The sequence below is a fragment of the Cebus imitator genome, unplaced genomic scaffold, assembly GCF_001604975.1.
Source record: "Cebus imitator isolate Cc_AM_T3 unplaced genomic scaffold, Cebus_imitator-1.0 Scaffold92, whole genome shotgun sequence".
In the NCBI taxonomy this organism is placed as follows: domain Eukaryota; kingdom Metazoa; phylum Chordata; class Mammalia; order Primates; family Cebidae; genus Cebus; species Cebus imitator.
Genome location: NW_016107407.1, coordinates 6,998,278 through 7,022,259, shown reverse-complemented (window position 1 = coordinate 7,022,259; position 23,982 = coordinate 6,998,278). Strand labels below are relative to the sequence as shown.

Sequence of the window (23,982 nt, the reverse complement as noted above, 5' to 3'; positions counted from 1 at the left end):
ATGAAGGCTGCGGGCCTTTTGACCCTGATTGGCTGCTTGGTCATAGGCGCCGAGTCCAAAATCTACACTCGCTGCAAACTGGCAAAAATATTCTCGAGGGCTGGCCTGGACAATTACTGGGGCTTCAGCCTTGGAAACTGTGAGATTCTTTCTTTCCTGATCTCTTTCTGTCCTTGACCTCTGCCCTGAGATGCTGAAGGTCCCGGCCACACTCCCTGCTGCGTCTTCCCAGCGGTCCATGCCCTGCCCCCACCGCACCCAGGGCTGGCTGCTAGCCTAACTGTGGCTCTCTGGGTCTCCTCTCCTTCCTCCCCTGCCCCTGATTTCCTTATTCCTGGAGTCCTGTCCTCAGGACACCATCGGGGAAGGGAAAATAATGCCACTTCTGCTGGCACTGTGGGGAGGGCACCTGACTTTTGTCTAGGCTCAGCTCCTAACTGGGTGTCCAGCTTCAGGTGCCCCCTCCCAGCCCCCATGTGCCCCTCAGGGTGCCCGCCTGTCCTGCCCCGCCCCGAGGTGTGTTGGGAGGAAGCAGTCAGGGAACCGTGATCAGGAAACGCACCCTCAGACCAGGCTTAGAGCAAGCGATGCACTTCTTTTGCTGGCATTTCTGGCTTTGCCCCTCCAGGGATCTGCATGGCATATTACGAGAGCGGCTACAACACCACGGCCCAGACGGTCCTGGATGACGGCAGCATCGACTACGGCATCTTCCAGATCAACAGCTTCACCTGGTGCAGACAAGGAACGCTGCAGGAGCAGAACCACTGCCACGTCCCCTGCTCAGGTGAGGCTCTGACTTTCCAGTGAGCCCGGGGGAGAAAGCCGGCAATGGGATCGCCACCCATGTTTTACTCTAACTAAAACGTGGAGTTCAGACTTGCAAATAGTTCTGTTCCAGATTGGTAAATTATGCAACAGTTTCCAAAGTGGCACTCAGGATCCTGCGGCTGACTTGTCCAAAGATGACTTATTCCATGTAGGAGAGTTTTTATGAAGCCCTCCACTAAACCAGGGGGATGGACAAACGACCCTACTGCCCTTTCAGGTTACAGGTATTTGATGTCTCCGGTAAGAAAAAGGAAGCTGCCTGCCAGCTGCTTTCCATAAGCAATTCGCTCAAAGGATGCAGTTTGTAATTCTTTGTGCAGATTGAGATGAATACACTTTATGTTTCTTTCTTTCTTTTTTTTTTGAGACAGTGTCTCACTCTGTTGCCTAGGCTGGAATGCCGTGGTGTGATTACAGCTCATCGTAGTCTTGCCCTCTAGGGCCCAAGCAATCCTCCCTCCTCTGGGTAGCTAGAACTACAGGCACAGGCCTGGCTGTTTTTAAATTTTTTTGTAGAGACATAATTTGGCTATGGAGTCTTGCTATGGAGTCCCACCTAGGCTGGTCTTGAACTCCTGGCCTAAGGAGATCCTCCTGCCTTGGCATCTCAGAGTGCTAGAATTATAGATGTGGGCCACTATATTTAGCTCGCCACATGTCTTAAATTAAACTAGAACTCACTTCCATGTTTTTTACTTTAGTCATTCTAGAAATCCATATGGGTACAGCATTGAGGATAACAAAATATGTCAGGCATGAATTCTGCTTTACCAAACTTCCATGTGACATGAAAGAGAAGAGAATATGTGCTTACATGAAGCTAAATGATGTGGGCAGGAGTGCACTGAGTGTCATGGGCTTCAGAGGAAAGTAACGGTATTAACAAACCATGGAAAGTTCTGTAAACATGGTGATATTTGACCTGAGACTTAGAAGATGGGAAAGATTTGACTAAAGAGAGAGAAAAGTTATCCCCGGCCAGGGGAACAGCAAAAGCAAAGAGGTGCCTGTAGGAGGGTATGGGGCGTGAGCAGAGAGTAAGGAGAGGCTCATCCTTCTGTAACAAAGTGACCTGAAGAGGAATCGCCAGAAAGGCAGGTGGAGAGGCTAATGACCACCTGAGCTTGAAGGGCCTGGAGAGCCCGGCTAAGAGGCTTGCACTGATTTCTGCCTGCAAGAGGAAGCCAAGAGAGGTCAGTTAAGTAAGCCCTGCTTCAGCAGGATCAATCTGCAAGAGGGGTGTGGGACGGATTAAAGCAGAGGCCATTTAAGTGTCACTGCAGTTACTGAGCGAAGTGCCACAAAAAGACTGAATGACGGTCACAGTTGGTGACAGAAGACTGAAGCCAGAGATGCTGAACAGGCAGAGGACAGAGCTCAGTTGAAGTCATCTTTTCTGCGCTCCCTCTAGAGTGTAAGTCCCTTGCGGGCAGAGAGTTCTGTTTCATTCACTGATGTATCCTCAATGCCTAGAATGGCGTCTGGTCATTGCAGGAGCTCAGTAAATGTTTATTGAATAAATGGAGAGAATGAGGAACAAGAGTGAAGTCAGAGAGAGAGTCATAAAATATTCTATTGCAAATTCTTTCAGGACAGAAAATAAACTATTTTAACTTCTCTTTGCCACATCCAGGAGTCCCCCACTTATTGAAGGGGGAATATATCCCAAGATTCCCAGTTGATGCTGTAACTGCAGATAATATCTAACCCTGTATATACTGTAATTTTTTCTATACATAGATACTGATGACAAAGCATAAATTATAAATTAGTCACACTAAGATGTTATCCCAATCAATAGTAATGGAATAATTATAACAATATGCTGTAATAAAAGGTATGTCAGTGCTTTCTCTCTCTTACTCTCAAAATGTTATATTAATAATAATAACCAACCACTTTTGACTGTAAATGAAAATTTGGAAAATGAAGTAATCAGCATATGGGTTTAAATGTATGAATGATTGAATAACATGTCAGTTTACCTAGTACATTGTCCCTACGCTAACATTAATAAAGAATGATCACTACCTCCTGAGATACATCTCCTGATTATTAGTCAGCCTTTAATTTAGAACATTCCTTTGTTAGGCCAAAATCTGTCTTTTTCTAGCCTTCTATACCAATCCTAGTTTTTCCTCCTGGGTTTATTCAAAACAAATTTGCTTTATGTTACACATAAAAACGTATTAACTGTATGCAAATGATTTATAAGTATCTCTCATCTCCAGTTTCCTATCTTCTGAGCTAAAACATTCAGTATATTCACTTTCCCATAGGCATGACTTTTGAATCCTTCCCTGTCCTGGTCAATCTTATTAGCCTTCCCTAAGAGCTCACCAATGGAGTCTGTCAGTCAAATATGAGGATTAAATGTGTGCATTTAACTCCCATGGTGGGCTGACCCCACCTTCCAAATGTCCACTCTCTAATCTCTGAAACTTCTCACTCTGTTATCTTACATGACAAAAGGAACTTTGCAGATGTGAGGAAGGATCTGAGCTTAGGCAGGGGAGATTATCCCTGACCATGTGGGTGAGCCAATCTAATCTTATGAGTCTTTAAAAGCAGAGAATCTTGCCCAGCTGTGGTCAGAGACAGATCCAATGACAGAAGAAGGAAGAGAGATTCAGAGTGTGAGAGGGTCTCGACCCACCATTGCTGGCTGTGAAGATGGAGTAAGGAACCGTGAGTCAAGGGATGTGAGTGGTCCCTAGAAGCTGGGAATGGCCCTCAGGTGACAACCTGCAAGCAACAGGGATATCAGTTCAACGCCCACAAAGAACTAAACTCTCCTGAATCCCAAATGAGCCCAGAGCCTCCAGAATGGAAAACACACCTGTCAGCACCTTGACTTCAGCCCTGTGAATCCCCATCACTCTTCCAGCCTAGAGAACTGTCAGCAAATTCTGCGGTGTTTAAGCCACTAAGTTTGTGGTAATTTGTTAGGGCAGCAATAGAAACCCAACACACCTCTCCTCCCTCTTGGGGTCCTACTAAATTAACACTAAAGGGATTCAAGAATCAATAAGATAAAAAGACAAATCCATAAATACAGGATAAATGGAAGAGGAAACTATACCTCAACATTTAGAAGCTGGAAAGCAGAAGGCAAGTGGTGACTAATTCAGTGATTAAAGAAATCTAAATCCTAAACCAGCAGTGGGAAATCTGAGAAGCAAACATGGAACCAACACAACAACAAAGCTCAGAAATCAGTAGCATCTGCTACTTCTGGAAGTTGGAGTGAAGATGAATTTAAAGTTCCATTAAGGAATAGTTAGAACATCCAATTCCTTCCTGAGGCATTCATCTACTGACTGCTCCTCACCCTGGCAGAATACTGAGACTTCTCCCTCTAGGTGAGTGAAGTGGAAAACCTCTCAACTGAGAGACCTCAACAGCCTTTGAGGGCGAGAGCTCCAGACCACAGACATGGGAAATTAAGCTATAGTTTCTGTAGTCCCAACCACCTTCTCCACTCAGATTTCACAATGATAGCAGCCAGGACTGACTCCCCAGATGAGATTTTCTTCTAGAGATCTGGCCAAATTGAAAAGAAATAACCAGTGATTCTGAGTGGAACTCCCCAGTGAACAAGACTGATCAAACCTCCCTGCAGTGAGATCCGCAGTTGAAAATCCCCACCTCTGAGCACAGGGCTCTACCAGCTTTTAGTGTCCCTCTCTTAAATAGTTGCAGAGAGCCAGGGATCACCAGACTTCAGAGGAATGGCAGTGACATGAAAAAAATGAGGCAAAAACCAAACAGATAAAACTTTTTGGGCCGGGCGCGGTGGCTCACGCCTGTAATCCCAGCACTTTGGGAGGCCGAGGTGGGTGGATCACGAGGTCAGGAGATCAAGACCATCCTGGTCAACATGGTGAAACCCCATCTCTACTAGAAATACAAAAAATTAGCTGGGCACAGTGGCACATGCCTGTAGTCCCAGCTACTCGGGAGGCTGAGGCAGGAGAATTGCTTGAACCCAGGAGGCAGAGGTTGCGGTGAGCCGAGATCATGCCATTGCACTCCAGCCTGGGTAACAAGAGAGAAACTCCATCTCAAAAAAAAAAAAAACCTTTTTGAAAGCAGAGGTTATGCAAGGAAATGAAAACTTTGAATTCAGAAAACTATCATTAATATCTTCAGACAGGTAAGAGAGGATGCTTAGATGAAACAAAGCAAGATGCCTTTTTTGAAAAAGATAAAGGAAACTTAGGCCAGGCATGGTGGCTCACACCTGTAATCCCAGCACTTTGGGAGGCCGAGGAGGTGGGAGGATCACAAGGTCAAGAGATCAAGACCATCGTGGCCAACATGGTGAAACACCGTCTCTACTAAAAATACAAAAACAATTAGCTGGGCATGGTGTCGTGTGCCTGTAGTCCCAGCTACTTGGGAGGCTGAGGCAGGAGAATTGCTTGAACCCAGGAGGCAGAGGTTGCAGTGAGCCAAGATCATGCCACTGCACTCCAGCCTGGCACCTGGCAACAGAGCAAGACTCTGTCTGAAAAAAAAGAAAGAAAAAGGAAACTTTCAGAGAACCAAATAAAGAGCCTTTGGAAATTAACAATGTGATAACAGAAATGGAAAACTCAATAAAGTAATAAGAAGATAACATTGAAGAAATCACTCTAAAAGCAGAATGAAAAAAAGAAAGAGATAAGTGGAAAATAGGAGAAATAAGAATGATAAAATAAATGGATAAAAAAATATGTTTTAGCAGGAGAGAAGAGAAACAGTAGATAGGACACAACCTTTAAAAAACATTTCCAGAACTAAAGAGCATGTGATTTCCATTTGTAAGGTTCATCACATGACCAGTACAGTAGTCACCCCTTGTCTATTGTTTTGCTTTCCATAGTTTTAGTTACTCAGGGTCAACTGTGACTCAAAAGTATTAAATGGAAAATTCCAGAAATAATTAATAACTTTTAAATTGCATGCCATTCTGAGTAGTGTAATGAAATCTTGCACCATTCTGCTTTGTCTCACACTGGATATAAATTATTCCTTTGTCCAGTGTATCCACACTGCATACACTACATGCCCATTAGTTACTTAGTAGCTGTCTCAGTTTTCTGGCTTAAAAAAAAAATAGCATATATAGAATTTGGTACTATTCATCATTTCAGAAATCAGCTGGGAGCCTTGGAATGTGTCCCCCTTGGATAAAGAGAAACTACTGTACAATTGATTATTCTACACTCACACTCAGGAACAGCCTCATCCAATTTCAGAACACTATAGAAAAACAGAATATGCAACAGGCTTCCATTTTAAAAAGAAAGTGTACCATACAAAGAAATCAAGCATCAGAGTGACATCAGACTTCTCAACCACAACACTGGAAGCTAGAAGAGAATGGAAAAACGTCTTCAAAACTCTGAGGGAAAACCATTTCCAATATAAAATTCTGTGCTACCAAATTATCAATACATTTTGAGCATAGAATGAGTACATTTTCTGAAAACCAAATTGTTAAATTTTTTGCTTCCTGTATCATAAAGAATCCTGGCTGGAAGACAGAACAAACACAAACTGGGTAACTGGAGGGGAATGTTAATAAAGACTTTACTTTCAAAAATCTGATCAAATCATAGAAAAAACATGGCAGTGGTGAAGTGAGGGATAGGAATCACAGGCCGTTACTACCCCCTTGCCCAGAGAGGAATGAGTTTTTATTATAGATTCCTGGTTACACCTCATTATGGTCAGAGACTATCGTTTACATCAGTGGCCCCCAATCTTTTTGGCACAAGGGAACAGTTTGTAGAAGACAAAGTTTCCATGGACCGGGGGAGGAGGATGGTTTCAGGATGATTTAAGCACATTCCATTTATTGTCCACTTTATTTCTATTATTATGACAGTTTAATATATAAGAAATAATTATACAACTCACCATGATGTAGAATCAGTGGGAGCCCTGAGCTTGTTTTCCTGGAACTAGACAGCCCTTTCTGGGAATGATGGGAGACAGTGACATCATCAGGCATTAGATTCTTGTAAGGAGCGTGCAACCCAGATCCCTCGCAGGTGCAGTTCACAAAAGGGTTTGCACTCCTATGAGAATCTAACACAGCCTCTGATCTGGCAGGAGGTGAAGCTCAGATGGTAATATAAACAAGGGAAAGTGGCTGTAAATACAGATGAAGCTTAGCTCCCTTGCCCGCTGCTCACCTCCTGCTGTGAGATTTGTTCCTTACAGACAATGCACTGGTATTGATCCGTGGTTTGGGGTTGGGGACCCCTGGTCTGTATGGTTTCAAACCTCTAATACGTCTTTAACCTTATTTTACAGCACAGCAAAGCCATCTTATGGTGAATGTACATTTGAAAAAAAAATGTGTCTTTTATATTTGGTGGGTAGATGTTCTGTAAATGACTGTTATTTCCTTTTTGATTTTCTTAGAACTTACTAGATAGTTCTTATCAGAACTATCATATAGTGAGAGATACATATTGAAATTTGCAACTATCATTTTAGTTTTTTCTATTTCTCCTTTCAGTCTTGTCCATTTTTGAAGCTTTGTTGTTAGGCACATATTCATTGAGGACTGTTGTGTCTTCGTGGTGAATTGACCCTTTTATCACTGGAGTCCATGTTTCTCCTTAACTCTGGTACTATTTCTCATCCAGAAATCTGCTTTATCTGACAGCAGTATAGCCCACTCTTGCTTTCTTCAGGGAAATCTTTGCATAATATGTTTCTTCTTTCCATCCTTTTACTTTTAACTCATCTGTGTCTTTATATTTAAAGTAAATTTCTTATAGGTAGCATGTAGTTATGTGTTGTTTTTATATGCATTCTGATAATTACTGCTTTTCAGTAGGAGTGAGTAAACCATGTTTTCTTAAAGGGCCAAATAGTAAATATTTTGGGCTTTTCAGGTCATATGGTTTCTATTGCAACTACTCAACCATTACAGAGTGTGAAAGCAACCATAGACAGTATGTAAATGAATGGGACTGGCTGTGTTCCAATAAGGCTTTATTTATAGAAACAGGAGGTTGGCCTGTGGGCCATACTTTGTGGAACCTTGATTAGATCATTTACCTTTAGTGTGATTATTGATATGGCTAGTTTTAAATGCTATCTTGCTATTCTGTTTGTCTGTGCCATCTATTCTTGGTTACATTTTTCTGCCTTCTTTTGGATTTTTAAAAATATATTTTATTATTCTCTTTTATTTCCTCCATTGGTTTGTTAGCTATACCTCTACTTTGTTTTCAGTAATTACTCTAGGGTTTTCAATAGGCATCATTATCGTATCACATTCTACCTTCAAATAACGCACCACTTCATATGTAACATACAAGTTTCTTAACAGTATTCTTTGATTTTTCCATCCTTTATGCCATGTTGTCATGCATTTTTCTTCTACATTTATATACCTCACAATGCATTTTTATTATTTTGGCTTTAAACAATTGTCTTTTAAATAGTTTTTTAAATGAGGAAAAAGGTTCTACAATATTTATTACATATCTACTATTTCCAATACTCTTCATTCCTTTGGTGGATTTATTTGGGGAGGTAGTTAATTGATATCACTTCCCTTCAGCTGAAAAAATTTCTTTAACTTCTTTCTGGTTTTGGTTTTGTCTTTTTTTTAGGGTAGAGGTCTACTAGCAAGTGTTCTCTCTGCTTTTGTTTGTCTGAAAATATCTCTATTTTATTTTGATTTTGAGGAACATTGTCTTTACATATAAAATTCTGGGCTGACAGTTGTTCTCCTCTCCAGTTATTGTTGTTTTGAGACAGGGTCTTGCTCTGTCACCCAGACTGGAGTGCAGTGGCGTGATCACAGTTCACTGCAGCCTCAACTTCCTGGGCTCAAGCAATCCTCCCACCTTAGCCTCCTGAGTAGCTGGGATCACAGGCACATGCCACTATGCCTGACTGATTTTTATTTTATTTTTTGTAGAGATGGGGTGATATGGTTTGGCTGTGCCCCCACCCAAATCTCATCTTGAATTGTAACTCCCATAATTCTCACGTGTTGTGGGAGGAACCCAGTGGGAGGTGATTGAGTTATGGGGGCGGGTTCTTTCCTGCACTGTTCTCTTGATATTGAATGAGTCTCATGAGATCTGATGGTTTTAAAAATAGGAGTTTCCCTGAACAAGCTCTCTTTTTGCCTGCCGCTATCCTTGTAAGACATGATTTGCTCCTTTTTGCCTACCACCATGATTGTGAGGCCTCCCCAGCCATGTGGAACTGTAAGTCCATTAAACCTCTTTCTTCTGTAAATTGGCCAATCTCAGGTATGTCTTTATCAGCAGCATGAAAACGGACTAATACATGGGGTCTTGCCATGTTGCCCAGGCTGATCTCAAACTCCTGGGCTCAAGCAATCCTCAACCTTCCAAAGTGCTGGGATTACAGCTGTGAGTCACCACACCCAGCTTCAAATTGTTAAAGATATTCCATTGCCTTCTGGCTTGCCTTATGCATAATGGAAAACCAATGATTTTCTTATGTTTGTCCCCTGCATGTAATATGTCTGTTTTCTCTAGTTGTTTTTAAGATTTTCTATCACTCATTTTTAGCAATTTGGCTATGTGAGATATTTGTGTTTATCTTACTTGGTATTTGTTAACAATTTTGTATCCCTGAGTTTATAATTTTCATTAAATTCGAAAACATTTCAGCCATTCTTTCTTCTAATACTCTTCTCCTTCAAGGATGCTAATGGCACATATGCTAGATGGCTGGTGCTGTCCCATTACCACCATGGCTCTTCATGTTTTTAGCCTTTCTCCCTGTGTTTTATTTTCAATAGTTTCCATTGTTATGTCTTCAAGTCTGCTGTTACTTTATTTTTTTTAATGCTAATCTGTTAAGCTTATTGATTGGATATTTCTTTTCAAATACTCTACTTTTTATTTGGTGTTAGGCAAACTTTTGTATCTTTCGTTTCATTTTATTCATGTTTCTCTTTGAGTCCTTGATATAAAGGAGCATATTTATAAGCAGTGATTTAATTTTCTTATCTGTTAATTCAATCAACTGTCATTTCTGTGTTTTTTCCCTGACTGATCTTTCTCATGGTATGTGTCACATTTCCCAGCCTCTGCGCATGGAATCATTTTTTATTGAATATAGAGTATGTGCTGACAGCTGTTGTGAGTTCTCCGGTCTTGTCTTCTTAGTGTAAAATAATTTCAACAAGAGACACACAGCAAAGGAGATGTAGCATAGACTAATTTATTGAAAAAGAAAATGAACATTTTGAAAGCTAGGTGCAGAATGGACAGTTCACCCCGAGAGAGACTTCAGGGCGGTCTGCTCGTAAGGATGAGACAGCAAAGACTGCATTAGGGATGCTCCCTTTATGGGAGTCATCCATGGTTATTGACAAGTGGGTGGGAAGAGGTGTTGCTAGTAAGCGTGTTCTGGGTGGTCCTCTCGGTGCACTTGCACAGTCACGGTACATGCTGTTCATACATCACATGTCTCATTAGCATCTTAAATCTTCACCCAGGGATGTGTTTTTTATTATTATAATGAGCAAAGGGTCAGTCTAAGGACCAGTAAAGTCAAAATGTGCATGTTCCCTACAGGGGAAATTCCCTTCTGGAGACAGCATTGTTTGAATGGGCTGGAGTACACTGTGAATGCTGAGGCTTACAGTGTGGACTTTACAGTCACCAGAGTTGCCACACCCTGGGGAGTGTTGAATTTCTTTTGCTAACCAGTTAAGTTTATTCTGATCAGCTTAACCCTTTTAAGACTTGCTCTTAAACTTTGTTAGGGAAGTTCTGGAGTAGTCTTTATGGCAGGGCTTGTTTAGTCCCACTACCAAGGCATGGCTACTCACCCAGTGTCTCTTTTGAATGTGCTGAGGATTCAGCAAGGTTGTTCCCTTGAGCTAGTCAGAAGTCATGTCTCCCAGCCCCACGTGAGGTCTGTAACTGCCCTGCTCCTGGCAGTAGTTCTCTGCCTAGCCCTGTGGAATTTTACCTGTGCATACCCAGTTAAGCCTTCCGTCAAAGACTCAGTGGAATCCCTTTGCAGATTTCTGCTGCTCTTCTTCTGGGTAGCTCCTGCCTCCCAGGTATTCTCCACAAAATCCTAGCTGCACTGGCGTCTGGTGTCCGTCTCCTCCTTTTAGACGGCCATCCCCTGCCTGGCTCCACCTCCCTGGTCTGCAGAGCTCCTCTGGGCAGAAAGTCATGGCAATCACGGGGCTCACTGCATTTTTCTCTCTCAAAGATCATGATCCTGCATTGCCAGTTGTCCAATGTCTGAAAACAATTTTTCATCTGTTCTGTCTAGTTTTCCAGTTGTTTACAGTGGGAAGAGAAATCTGTGACTCCATCGTGGTCATGATTGACTTTACATGAAGATTACTAATTTAATATTGTTCAGTTTCATTCCAATTAAGGAAGCCTGGGGCAAGGGTCTATCTGCAAGACAATCTTAGATTCTAAAACATTAAAGTGTTGGGTGGTTCATGGTCAGAGGTGAAAGTACACTTATATCTGCTTTCTGATCGTGAAGAGCATGGGATTTTCAGGGATAGCTTTATAAAAGAAAACAAGATGATGGTTTTATATACTAACCACCCCTCCGTCGGGGGCCTCCCTTAGCCTCAGGCCAAAGAAGCTTTTGTTAGAACAATGTCATTCTGTTCCACATATCACAGAAGTAGGGACATTTGTCATGGGAACCTGAAAAAAAGTTAGCATTAGAGTGTGTTTACAAAATATGTGACATTATATGCATGTACAGTATAGACACACTTTACACTCATTTTCTTCTTTTTTTTTTTTAAATAGACACAGGGTCTTGCCATGTTGCCCAAGCTGGTCTTGAACTCCTGGGCTCAACTGATCCTCCCATCTTGACTTCCCAATGTGCTGTGATTACAGGTGTGAGCTACCGCACCCAGCCCGTGCCCATTTTCCGGAGCTAGACAATCTCCTCACTCCCATTCCAAATTGTATTCCTAAAACTCCTGCCTACTTTCCCCAAACTATTTGAATAGAAAGTCGATGCTATATTCACATATACAAAGCACACATAAGCACACACATTCATATACGTGCACATGTACATACACACAGTGTACAAAATTCCTACTGTGATGACAGTGTCTTCCCCCAGCGGCACAGATTTCATGAAAATAAGAGACATTTAAGGAAAAAATGATTACTGACTCTCAGTCTAGTTCACTTATATTACTCTTATGTCTCATCACCCTGGTACCGAAATTGGCCTTCCTCCCTTCAGAGCAGGGAAGAAATGAACATCGTGGGCGTGGTGGCTGCCAGATTTCACTTGGGAGGTGGGAGGACGCCGAGGAGACAGATACTTTGAAGTAGAGCTAACATAACTGAAAACAAGGACTGAAGCTCTTTCTGTGTAGATTGTTGCTGTTTTCTGTTGGATGTGGGAGAATAAACAATTCTTTGCTGTTCAACATAACCCTTTCCTTATTCATGTTCAACTGAACAGAACTGTCTATTTAAAGTAAATTGAGCAAAAAAAATAATGGCAAAAAGCCCCAATTGAAAAAGGGCAACCTAAACCAAGCTCAGCCCCTCTGCCCCACAACCCCAGCAATTTCGGAAAAGGACACCGCAGGACTGCATGACCTCAGGAGCAGATGCCCGGACCAGCCCGGGCAAAACAGTCAAAACCCCCAGAGACCAAAATACAAAACCATAGCCACCTGAGGAAACGCACCCAAACCCAAAGCTAAAAACCACCCAAAGGCACAACAAAAGCCTCAAACAAAGAAGGAGAGGACAAACGAAGCGCAGAGGACGCCACTGCACGCCACCCCAGGCAACAAACCGACAAGGAATCCCCAAAAAACAAAGAAAGAAAAAAAAAAAACCACCACCCCAACACAAATCTGACCCTCCCGGGCACCCCTGGGACGACCTCCAGCAACAAAACAACAGAACGGGATCGCCCCACTAAGCACCAAATAATCACCGTCCCTCCAAAACACACAGACCGCCCCAAACCCACCCCCCCCAGGAAATACGCCAGACCACCCCCAAACCCAAACCAGTGTCTCAGCATTTATCAAGTACGTATGCACCCGAAATAAAGTGTCTCTAAGTAATCTGAACATACATCAGGTACCAAATGCTTAAATTTAGATAACCTCGTAGATAATTACTTGAAAAATTAATAAAATATATTGTAATTATCAACTTTATTAACCTATGGTGTCTGATAAGCAGGAATCTTTGCTTAAGTTGGAAAAAGAGATCAGAGGAAAACAGAATGTAAGCCCTTGATTGGAAAACAGGCTCATTATCTGGACTTGCGGCCTCGGTTTACAGGGATAAAATGGTACCCATAGAAACGGTTGTTCTGAGGACTGATGGAGATTTTGCGTGAAGAGATTTAACATGTGCCTGACATCGACTAAGATTTCCATAAAGTGTTAGCTAGTGGTAATAGCTACTGTTATCCTAAATATTTATATCTCCAGAAGATAGGCAAAGACTTTTATAAGCTGATATAGCTTTGGTTTTCACTGTAGAACTGTACAGCAAATGCTAGTGAATTTGCATATGTTTTTCAATTGCTATCTCTTATAGATGATATATTTTGTTAGTTTTTCTTTTGGTTAATAGAATTTTGTTTTAAAGGAAAATTAAGTCACATTCAGAATAAATTTGCTTAAAAGAAATTTGTCGCTAGATTTATCTTCTAGTTAAGCCGAACTGAGAAAGCAACAAAATTAGCAACTCAATGAAATAGCAGGCTCAAGAAAAAACTTCCACTTTCAACTGAGTTAACAAAGTAATCTGGTATCACAATGCTCCATTGAAATGCAACATTTTACGCTAACTTTTTAAATTTTTTCTGGTATCAAAAATAGTGCATTTCTGTTGTAAACAAATTTTAGAAAATATGCAGCAGACTTCAGACCACTGGTGATCCCACAGTTAAGAGCCAAATCTTCTTAAATACTAGTGAGCTAATGACTGTCTTTTTTTGTAATCTAAACTGGTGCTGCCTAATAGAACTTTCCATGACAATGAAAATGTCTTCCATCTGTGCCCTCAAACATGAGAACCACTAGCCATGAGTGGCTCTCAAGTGTCTGAAATGCAGCTAGAACAAATAAGGAACTAAAGTTTTAATTGTGTTTAATGTTAATTAATTAGAATTTATGGTTTTTAACATGTTTCTCAGCTTTACTGAGGTAAAATTGACAAATCAAAATAGTATATATTTAAAGTAAATAACATGACAATTTGATTTTGTATGCATTGTGAAATGATTCTCACAATCAAGTTGAACAAATCCATCACCTCACATCATTACCTTGTGTGTGTGTGTGCGTGTGTGTGTGTGTGCGTGTGAAAGAGACAGAGAGAAGAACACTTAAGACTCTAGCTCTGTCACTCAGGCTGGAGTGCAATAGTACAATCTCAGCTCACTACTACCTCTACCTCCTAGATTCAAGTGATTCTCCTGCCTCAGCCTCCTGAGTAGCTGAGACTGCAGGTATGTGCCACCACGCCCAGCTAATTCTTTTATTTTTAGTAGAGACAGGGTTTCACCATGCTGGCCAGGTTGGTCTCAAACTCCTGACCTCAAGTGATCCACCCACCTTGGCCTCCCAAAGTACTGGGATTACAGACGTGAGCCACCGCGCCTGGCTACTGTCAGCAAATTTCAAGTAAGCAGTACAGTATAATTAACTATGATCACCATATGGTACATTAGATTCCCCAGATCTTCTTGACCTTATAACTGAAAGTTTGGACCCTTCCATCAGCATCTCCCCATTTTCCTCACTAGCCACTGCTCTACTATCTGCTTTTATGAGTTCAACGTTTTTACAGTTTGCATATGAGTGAAATCATGTGGTATTTGTCTTTCTGCGTCTCACTTCCTTCACTTAGCATGATGTCCCTCAGTTCATTCATTTTGTTGCAAATGTTAGCATTTCCTTCTTTTTCATGACCAAATAATATTCCACTCTCCATATAAACATTTTATCCATTCATCTGTCAACTAATATAATTTTAATTTAAATGTTCACATGTTGCTAATGCCTGCCATATTGGACAGTACAGCTCTTGATGGATATCTTTATGATATTGGGAACTTAACATTGCATGGGGAGCATTTCTCCATATTATTAAACATCCTGGGAAAACATAATTCAAATCCCTCTTTATTGAATTATATGAAAGTATTATGATTAATTTGAACATCACTGATTATGAGGCAATTAGATTTTTTCATTTTAACTCTAATAATAAAGTTACAGTAAATCACTTTGTATGGAAATATTCCTTGGGATAAGTCCTGAGAGAGAAGTTACTAGGTGAAAAGGTAAGAACTTCTTTAAGGCTCTAAACACATGCTGCTACGTTGGTTTCCTGAGATGTTGAATCTATTCTACTCCCACCCACAAGTATTCCAGAGAACCTGCCTCTCTGCACCCTTGTCAACATCAAGCATTACCCAATCCTCAAAAAAAAAAAAAAAAAATCTTTGCTTAATTGACGAGCAGAAATGAGATCAAGTAGTTTGAGTATTTTTGTCCTTGATTGGCGATTGTGGTGTTCATGGATGTGGGCCTCCCAGATCCCCTGCTAAGGGAAGATTCAGCTGCAGTTGTGTGATGAGCAGACAGCACCCGCCACCTGCTTCAGGATCAGCCTCAGCTGCAGGCTGTTCCCTTTCAGGGTGGCCCATGCCCAGTGACACATGAGTAGAAGCATGTGGACCGGGCATGTGGGTCCAACTTGGACATCTCTGATGGACAGTGCTCACTCAGGAGCTCATGGCTGGGCCGCCTGAGGAACTGCTGGGTCTGCATCTCACGCGGACATCTCCATCTGCCCGTCCCGCTTCCCCCCTCCCCATTCCTTTCATAGATGTGGATCTCTGAGGAATATCTAGCACCCCAAATCCATCTTAACATCTGTTCCTGGAGAACCAAATTGCAATAGAAGTGATATTGGACTTTTAAAATTTGTTTACCTTTTTCTGTCGTGTTTGTGTTGAGAAGGATTTTGAGGCCACTTTCAGGCAAGCAGGAAAGAATGTGAATATCAATGAATACATTTGAATCAAAAGATTTGTTATGTCTGAAACAATAGAAAATGTAATAAATGGCCAGGCACTGAGGTGGCTGTAATCCCAGCACTTCGGGAGCCAAGGCAGGAGGATCACTTGAGCCCTGGAGTCCAACATAGTGAAACCTTCTCTCTACAATAAGTACAAATAATAAAAATGGTCAACACAGTGAAAGGGAGGATTACTTAAGCCCAGGAGGTTGAGACTGCAATGAGCTATGATTGCGCCACTGCACTCCAGTCTGGGTGACAGAGTGAGATCCTGTTTCAAAAAAAAAAAGGAAAAGTAATAAAGATAGAGATAGACGTATTTGACTTAAAACTTTCTGCGTATGAAAAACACCCTAGGCTGGGTACAGTGGCTCACGCCCATAAGCCCAGTGCTTTGGGAGGCCAAGGTGGGTAGATCACTTGATGTCAGAAGTTCGAGACCAGCCTGCCCAATATGGTGAAACCCCATCTCTATTAAAAATACAAAAATTAACCCGGCATGGTGGCACAAACCTGTAATTCCAGCTACTGGGGAGGCTGCGGCAGGAGAATGCTTGAAGCCAGGAGAACCGAGACTGTGCCACTGCACTCCAGCCTGGGCAACAGAATGAGATGCTGTCTCAAAAGAAAAAAAAAAAAGTGGATAAAAAAAATTTTAAGGCACAAACTGAAATGACAATAGACAAAAGTTTAATATTTACCTCTAAAGAGACCTTACACGTCAAACTAACCCAAATACAGAAAACATTGCACTATCCTGTCTTATGTGCCTTTTTTTTCCTTAAGACAGAGTCTCACTCTGTTGGCCAGGCTGGAGTGCGGTGGTGTGAACACGGCTTACTGCGGCTTCCACCCCCTGGGCTCAAGTGATCCTCACACCTCAGACTCCCAAGTAGTAGGGACTAGGGGTGTGCCCATCACACCTGGCTGATTTTTACTTTTTGTAGAGACGGGATCTTACTTTGTTGCCCAGACTGGACTCAAACTCCTGGCCTCAAGTGATCCCCCTACCTTGGCCTCCCAAAGTGCTGGGATTACAGGTCTGAGCCCCACACCTGGCCTGCGCCTATTTCTTTAGGACGTAAAAACATTCGTGGCATCTCCTCTAAACACCTTTCCAGAAACCCTTCGGGACTGGGCTCTTTCTCTGAAACATCAGGTAGTGCAAGATGAAGATGGTCTTAAAAAAAAAAAGGTCTTTTTGAAGAAGCTTAACAAAAATGAGATTGCAGCTTTGCAGGGAAAATCATAGTTCTTCCAAACCTCCCATTCCAACAAGAGTGAGAAAGTGAAGTAAACTTGAGTTGGGGTCCCTCTCCAACAACAAAATCTCACCTAACCCTGATGTCTTCTCTCTTTTACAGCCTTGATCACTGATGACCTCACAGATGCGATTATCTGTGCCAGGAAAATTGTTAAAGAGACAGAAGGAATGAACTATTGGTAAGAGTCTTTCCTTGGGAGACTTTGGCTGCATGGACAAAACCTAGTGTGTGCCTTCATCACAACTATGGTGGAATTGACAACTCACCTCCGCAGAGCGGTCCAACCAATGGAAGGAGACCTTGTCTATATTCTCCTCCATCGGCGGGCAGGCGTGCAGGGAGCACAGCAGTAGATGGAAGGGGAGAGGAGAAATGGGATTGAGTTAAGTTAGTTTGCAATTGTTTTTCATCTGAACCGATTCCAAACAATGGGGAAAGGCATTTTCTAGTGACTTGGAAAGAGTCAATTGAGTCAATCAACAGAGTAAAAAACCCAGAAAGGTTGAGTTTGCTCTAGACTTGGATAAGATTTGGAAGGTTACAGCAACACTTTGCAGGGAAAGAGGAAAGTGAGCAGGTCTGTGACATGGCGACTCAGCAGAAGCCTCCCCAGGACTGAGCCTGGGACCTTGCGTTCCCTGCTGCTGTGTTCTAGTGAACATTGCTAGCCGGGCCACCCACTCAGAGAACCCGCATTTTCAGAGATGTGGGTGTGTCATGAAATGACCCATCCTTACCAAAGCTGATTGCTTGCTGCTGAAGCTAACAATGGCTAGGAGAGAAGCAAGAGAGAAAAGTCTGAACTAGGCAAAAGGGCAGTGTCCTTGGATCTCAGAAGCAAATGAGACCCAACCCAGGGTTCCGCTGTGATTCTGGTTAATTTCTGTAGGATTTGACCCTAAGACCATTTGGATTGTCATGCTTCTTTCTGCTGCTCCTGCTTCCCTCTCATCCTCAGGCAAGGCTGGAGGAAACACTGCGAGGGCAGAGACCTGTCCGAGTGGAAAAAAGGCTGTGAGGTTTCCTAAGCTGGGACTGGACCCAGGATGCTTTGCGGCGACGCCCCAGGGTTTGCAGTGAATGTCCAAATGCCTGTGTCATGTCATCCCGCGTCCTCCCAATATTCCTTCTCAAACTTGGAGAGGGAAAACTAAGCTACATTTTTAAGAAAATAAATATTTCCACTTAATATCTTCACCCTGACTCTGTTTCAATGACATCATAATAGCATGGTGTTAAGACTTGAACAATCACCTCCACAAAGCTCTAGCCCAGAGAGAAACAAACTTCCTTCTTCATTGTAGGGAGTCCTGGTTCCTGTGGCCCTGAAACATCTGCCCATGTCAAAAATAAGACTCCCTCATCTTCAGGGCCATCCTCAGGAACAGGACGCATGCAGAAGGGTGACAGTGAGAGCTAGGAGCACATGAGGGGCCGAGTCCCCTTAAAAGTCCCCAGAAGGAGCTTCTATGCATACCCACAAGCTAGGCACCATGCATCTACCCACATGCATGCAAGAGACGCAGAGAGACAGGGCAACTGAGATTCATGGTTTAATGACTGAAATTCTCAAAAAGGTTCTCAGTTGTATTTTCCGTATTTTGTAACCTGCATTTTCCAAGTTTTTCCTGATGTATTTTGCTATTAATGAAAAACGTCACCGGGAACAGCAGTTCACATGTCTAATCCCAGCACTTTGGGAGTCCAAGGTGGATGGATCACTTGAGGTCAGAAGTTCATGACCAGCCTGGCCAACATGGAGAAACGCTGTTTCTACTAAAAATACAAAAATTAGCCTGGCGTGGTGGTGCACACCTGTAATCCCAGCTACTCTGGAGGCTGAGGTTGGGGGATCACTTGAACCTACGAGGTAGAGGTGAACCAGTGAGTGGAGTGGTGCCGCTGCACTCCAGCCTGGGTGACAGAGCAAGACTCTGTCAAGAAAGGTGGGAGGGGGAGGAGGGGAGGGAAAGGGAGGTCATATTTTTTTCCAGAGAAAAAAATAAGACCCCAGCCAGGCTCAGTGGCTCATGCTTATAATCCCAACAATTTGGGAGGCCAAGGTAGGAGGACTGCTTAAGGCCAGGAGTTCAAGACAAGTCTGGGCAACATAGCAAGACCCTGTCTCTACAGCAGTTTTTTAAAAAATTGCAGCTTTTATGCAAAAATCCTGCTGGAAACTCTAATGGGTCCAAATAGATAAAATTGCAGCTCTTATGCCCAATATCCAGAGAGTTCCCCATGTTATTCCAACTTCTACTTAAATCAGGCTTGTCAAACCCACGGCCCATGGGCTGCATGTGGCCGAGGATGGCTTTGAATGTGGCCCAACATGAACTCGTAAACTTTCTTAAAACATTATGATATTTTTTTTGTGATTTTTCTTTTTAGTTCATCAGCTACCATTAGTGTTAGTATATTTTATGTGTGGCCCAAGATAATTCTTCTTCTTCCAGTATGGCCTAGGGAAGCCAAAGGTTGGAAACACCCGATTTAAATTAAACCTATCCAATTCAAAAAGCCATGCTGACATGCCCACGGCAAAGTTGTTTTTAACCTTAGACATGCAGATTTTATTTGTATAGCCAAGAATTTGGTGACTCTCTGATGGAAGTCTGGGTGACATGGCAGTGAGCCGATCATCTCAGACCCCAGAGGGATATTCCCAGGATGCCTTCTGCTCCACGCAGGGATGGCGCCCTCCTAGCTCCCATGGCAGGGTGGCTCCGTGGCACCTGCTGGATTTTCTCTTGCCCATTATCAATCCACATGCCTCTATTCTGCTGGGGCAGAGCTGGCTGGAGCTCTAAATTTAGGTGAAAGTAGTAGGCTCGTGTTGAATGCAATCTGACCTAGAAAAGGCCCTTAATTGAGGTTTGTTGGAGAATTGGTTATGTCAATAAATAAGTTTCCACTTAGAAGAAAGTCTCTGCTGATCAGACTGATGGATACAGTGACAGCGCCTACATAGCCCTTCACTATGCTCTTGTTGCCAACTCCCCGGGCCTCACTAATGGCTCCTTTTCTGCCCACTGGCTTCACTTGCATGCATAGGCTTTAAGAACTCCTGGGCCGGGTGCAGTATCTCACACCCGTAATCCCAGCACTTTGGGATGCCAAGGCAGGCAGATCACCTGATGTCAACAGTTCGAAACCAGTCTGACCAACATGGAGAAACCCCATCTCTACTCAAACACAAAATTAGCCAGGGGTGGTGGCACATGCCTGTAATCCCAGCTACTCGGGAAGCTGAGGCAAAAGAATTGCTTGAATCTGGGAGGCGGAGGTTGTGGTGAGCCAAGAACATGCCATTGCACTCCAGCCTGGGCAAGAAGAGCAAAACTCCAACTCAACAACAACAAAAGAACCCCTAACTGCTACTTGCCTAAATAAATAAATATGTAATATATTTCTAAACAGACATGTAATCCTGGGACAATTTGACAGGCATTACAAACCCTGGGGAAAAAAAGCTTTTGAACCCCATCTAAGAATTGAAAGATAATTCTATAAGATACCTGAAGAAAATCTGAAAAATGTAGAATCCATTAAGCTGCACTAAATCAATAATGCATGCTTATAGACAGCCATAAATATGCATTTTTCATTATTATTGTCCTGTTAGCCATCTGCCTTGCAATCTTCATTCTTAGCCAAATTTCTGCTTCATTAAAACCAGTGGCACCTATTTATGAGCTCAGTTGGCATGAACCTGGCACCAGCCATTCAAAGACTAGGGGAAAGATCCTTTTTTTAAACCAACTCCAAAAATAAGTGCTTTAAAATTCAAGGTGAAGGGATATTGGCTGCCCTATCATCAGACTCATCCGTCTTTTTGCAAAACTGACAAAATTTCTAAGCATGCCATCCTACTCCTCCCCTTCCCCATGTTTGATTTACTTCTATAAAGAATAATTTAGGATGAAAAAATGCATTTTCCCAGATGATTTTCCGTAATTAATGCCTTCAGCAATTCAAGAGAAAATGACTACTTCTATGCCTGAATTATCCTTGTTTAACAAAAGCATATTTTAGAAAAACCCACACTCATATTCTTTGTAGTTTCTAAGACATTTGGAAGTAGATTTTCATTTTCTCCTCATGGCCACATGATCTGCTGGTTACCAGACACATTGAGCAGACCATTGGGTATTAGAGGGTCTCGATCGGTTTATGTGGGGACATGGTTTCCTCGGGCACTCAGCTCTGCCTGATTCCTGGGATACCCCTTACTCTCCACAGCATCTGGCCCTTCGTATGCCAACTTGTTCCGTTGTTCCTCGATGCTTTCTGGTCTGCTCTGCAATTTTCCCTTGATGCCTTTTATACCCAGCATATCATTTCCCCTCGGGTGTCCTTGCTCTTGGTTTTTCCCGGACTTGGGGGTTGTGCCACTGCCCTGCAGCCTGTTCAAGCCTGGCCCCCGCCAACATAAAGCTCTTGCTCCTTTAACCCCTAAAGTGCTTGCCTCTGAACTCACGGCTGGTGTGTGCCGTAGGATTAGGTCACTGGGGATTGGTGTCCTCATCTAGCCTGTAAGCCCCCTGAGGCCTGAACCACGTCTTTCACTGCTATATTTCCACAGTCCCTGCTGCAGTGCTAAACACGTAATAGTTAACATTCAAAAATATCAGGTATTGGCCAGGCACAGTGGCTCATGCCTGTAATCCTTTCACTATAGGAGGCCAAGGCAGGAGGATTACTTGAGCCTGGAGTTTGAGACGAGCATGAGCAACATAGTGAGACCCTATCTCTACAAAAAATTCAAAAATTTGCTGGGTGTGATGGTGTACGCCTGTAGTCCCAGCTACTCAGGAGGCTGAGGTGGGAGGATCATTGAGCCCAGGAGTTTGAGGCTGCAGTGAGCCGTGGTGGAGCCACTGCACTCCATCCTGGATGACAGAGTGAGGCCCTGTCTCTTAAAAAAATTAATTAATTAAAAAATTTGATGATGATTTTTGGTACCACTGGACACATGTGGAATCATAGAAGGAATACAAATAAGACCTTGCATTTAGAACATTTTTGTTTTCAAACCAGGTTCATGTTTATTACTTCATATGTTCCTCCCAACAACTTTGGGATAGAGGGGATGTAACCTTCACTCCACACATGTCCCTGAGATACAGAAGGGGTAACTGTTGCCCAGGGGCCACAGTGCAACAGCAGAGAATCCAAGAGACCCCGACTGCACTGTGGGATCTTCAGAACTCAGGGACAGAACACGCCCAAGTCCCTTTACAAGTGGGGAGTGCCTAAGCACTCACCTGTGCTCCACACAGACGCTTCCTTGAGTGTCTCAAATATGCCACAAACTCTAAGCCAGCCCCTGCAAGATCCACAGGAACAATTTAATCTCTTCAAGGTGAATTTAAAAAATAAAGCCTTCATCAAGAGACCCAGAAAGAGTTTCTGTGCGTCTCCAATATAGGAGGAAATGCTCTGGGTGTCTAAAACCAGAACTCTCAACAAATAGGAACTACATTTTCCAACTAGAAATACATTATAATTTTTGACTTAAAAAATTTAGGCCAGTTGCAGTGGCTCATGCCTATAATCCCAGCACTTTGGGAGAGCTAAGCCCAGCTCCTCCATGACTGGCTGTGTGAGCACAGACAAGACGCTGAACTTCTCTGTTTCAGTTCCTGTAAAATGGGAATAGCAATATATGCCATGCGTGGCCATGGTAAGGACTAGCAACCGTATTAGAAGCATGTTAATCACCAATGTCTACTACAACCTGCCACAAGCCAGACTTGTAATCATTGGTGATTAATTTAGCTGGGGATGGTGACACCCACCTGTAGTCCCAGCTACTTGGGAATCTGAGTAGGAGGGTCGATTGAGCCTGGACGTTCAAGGCTGCAGTGAGCTGTAATGACACCACCACACTCCTGGGCAACAGAGCGAGACACTGTCTCTTTAAAAAAAAGGGATTATTATCCTATTTCTGCATTTTTCTTTGTCTATGATTTTGTAATAGGTGATTTCTACAGAATAAACTACATTTTATGTGAAATAAATGCATGTTCAAAAAGTAAGGGGCAGATCGTGGCTGAAAGAAACTCGAACGTGAAATGGAGGCTAAGTTTATTTTCACAGGTCCCTACTGCTGAGATTTCCAAGCTGCAGGGAAAAAGTTAAACTCGTCGCTAGATTGTCCTGCCTGCTCAAGACCACACCCCCACTGGCAACGTAATTCTTGGTTAGGATGAAAAAACTACATCTATGCTTGCCTTGAAAAGCGTTCATGCAAAATAAAGCCCAGATTCATAAGTAATCTGGCTTTGGCATCACCTTTCAAAACAGTATCCTGTTACCAGCTAAAGCAAACAGAGCGGTTTCAACCCCAGGAACTGACAGGCAGTGCAAAGGGCAGATTGGAAAAGATTAAATATTTGTGCAAAAGCCCATACACCCCCACCTTCACAAAGGCTGCTCCATCTGGCTTAAAAGGGAAGGGAGGCGGGAACTGAGAAGAGGGCCTTATCTTTCCAGAGGAAGGACTGTTGGGGCTGGAGGAGGTGGAGAAGGGGAGAGAAAATAGCAGAGGAGGGGAGAAATCGGACGGGTGCGTGTCTCCTGGTCACTGCCAGGCCAGGCTGCTGTCATCGGCTGAGACTGCACTTCTGACCCCTGCGGTGAAGCCAGGCCGCGTGGGCTCAGGGACAGATGGAAACAGGATGACTTGAGCTTTGAAGCTGCCAGCCTGTGATGGCAGAGAGGCCAGAAAGAAGCCTGCTCCAGAACCCACTCTCTCAGCAGCAGCACCTCATTAATTTGCATGGGGAGGCGAGGAGGGCAGAGGAGAGGCGGGGCAG

The 23,982-nt window shown here is 43.0% G+C and overlaps 1 protein-coding gene across 1 annotated transcript; it reads left to right on the top strand.

Moving 5' to 3' along the window:
- On the top strand, nt 1-18,338 carry LOC108309241 (lysozyme-like protein 1). The gene is made up of 4 exons (XM_017535447.2): nt 1-139; nt 629-787; nt 17,261-17,339; nt 18,120-18,338. Exons 1-4 carry the CDS (start codon nt 1-3, stop codon nt 18,187-18,189), a joined length of 447 nt encoding a protein of 148 aa, XP_017390936.2. The 3' UTR covers nt 18,190-18,338.
- The last annotated feature ends 5,644 nt before the right edge of the window (nt 18,339-23,982 follow it).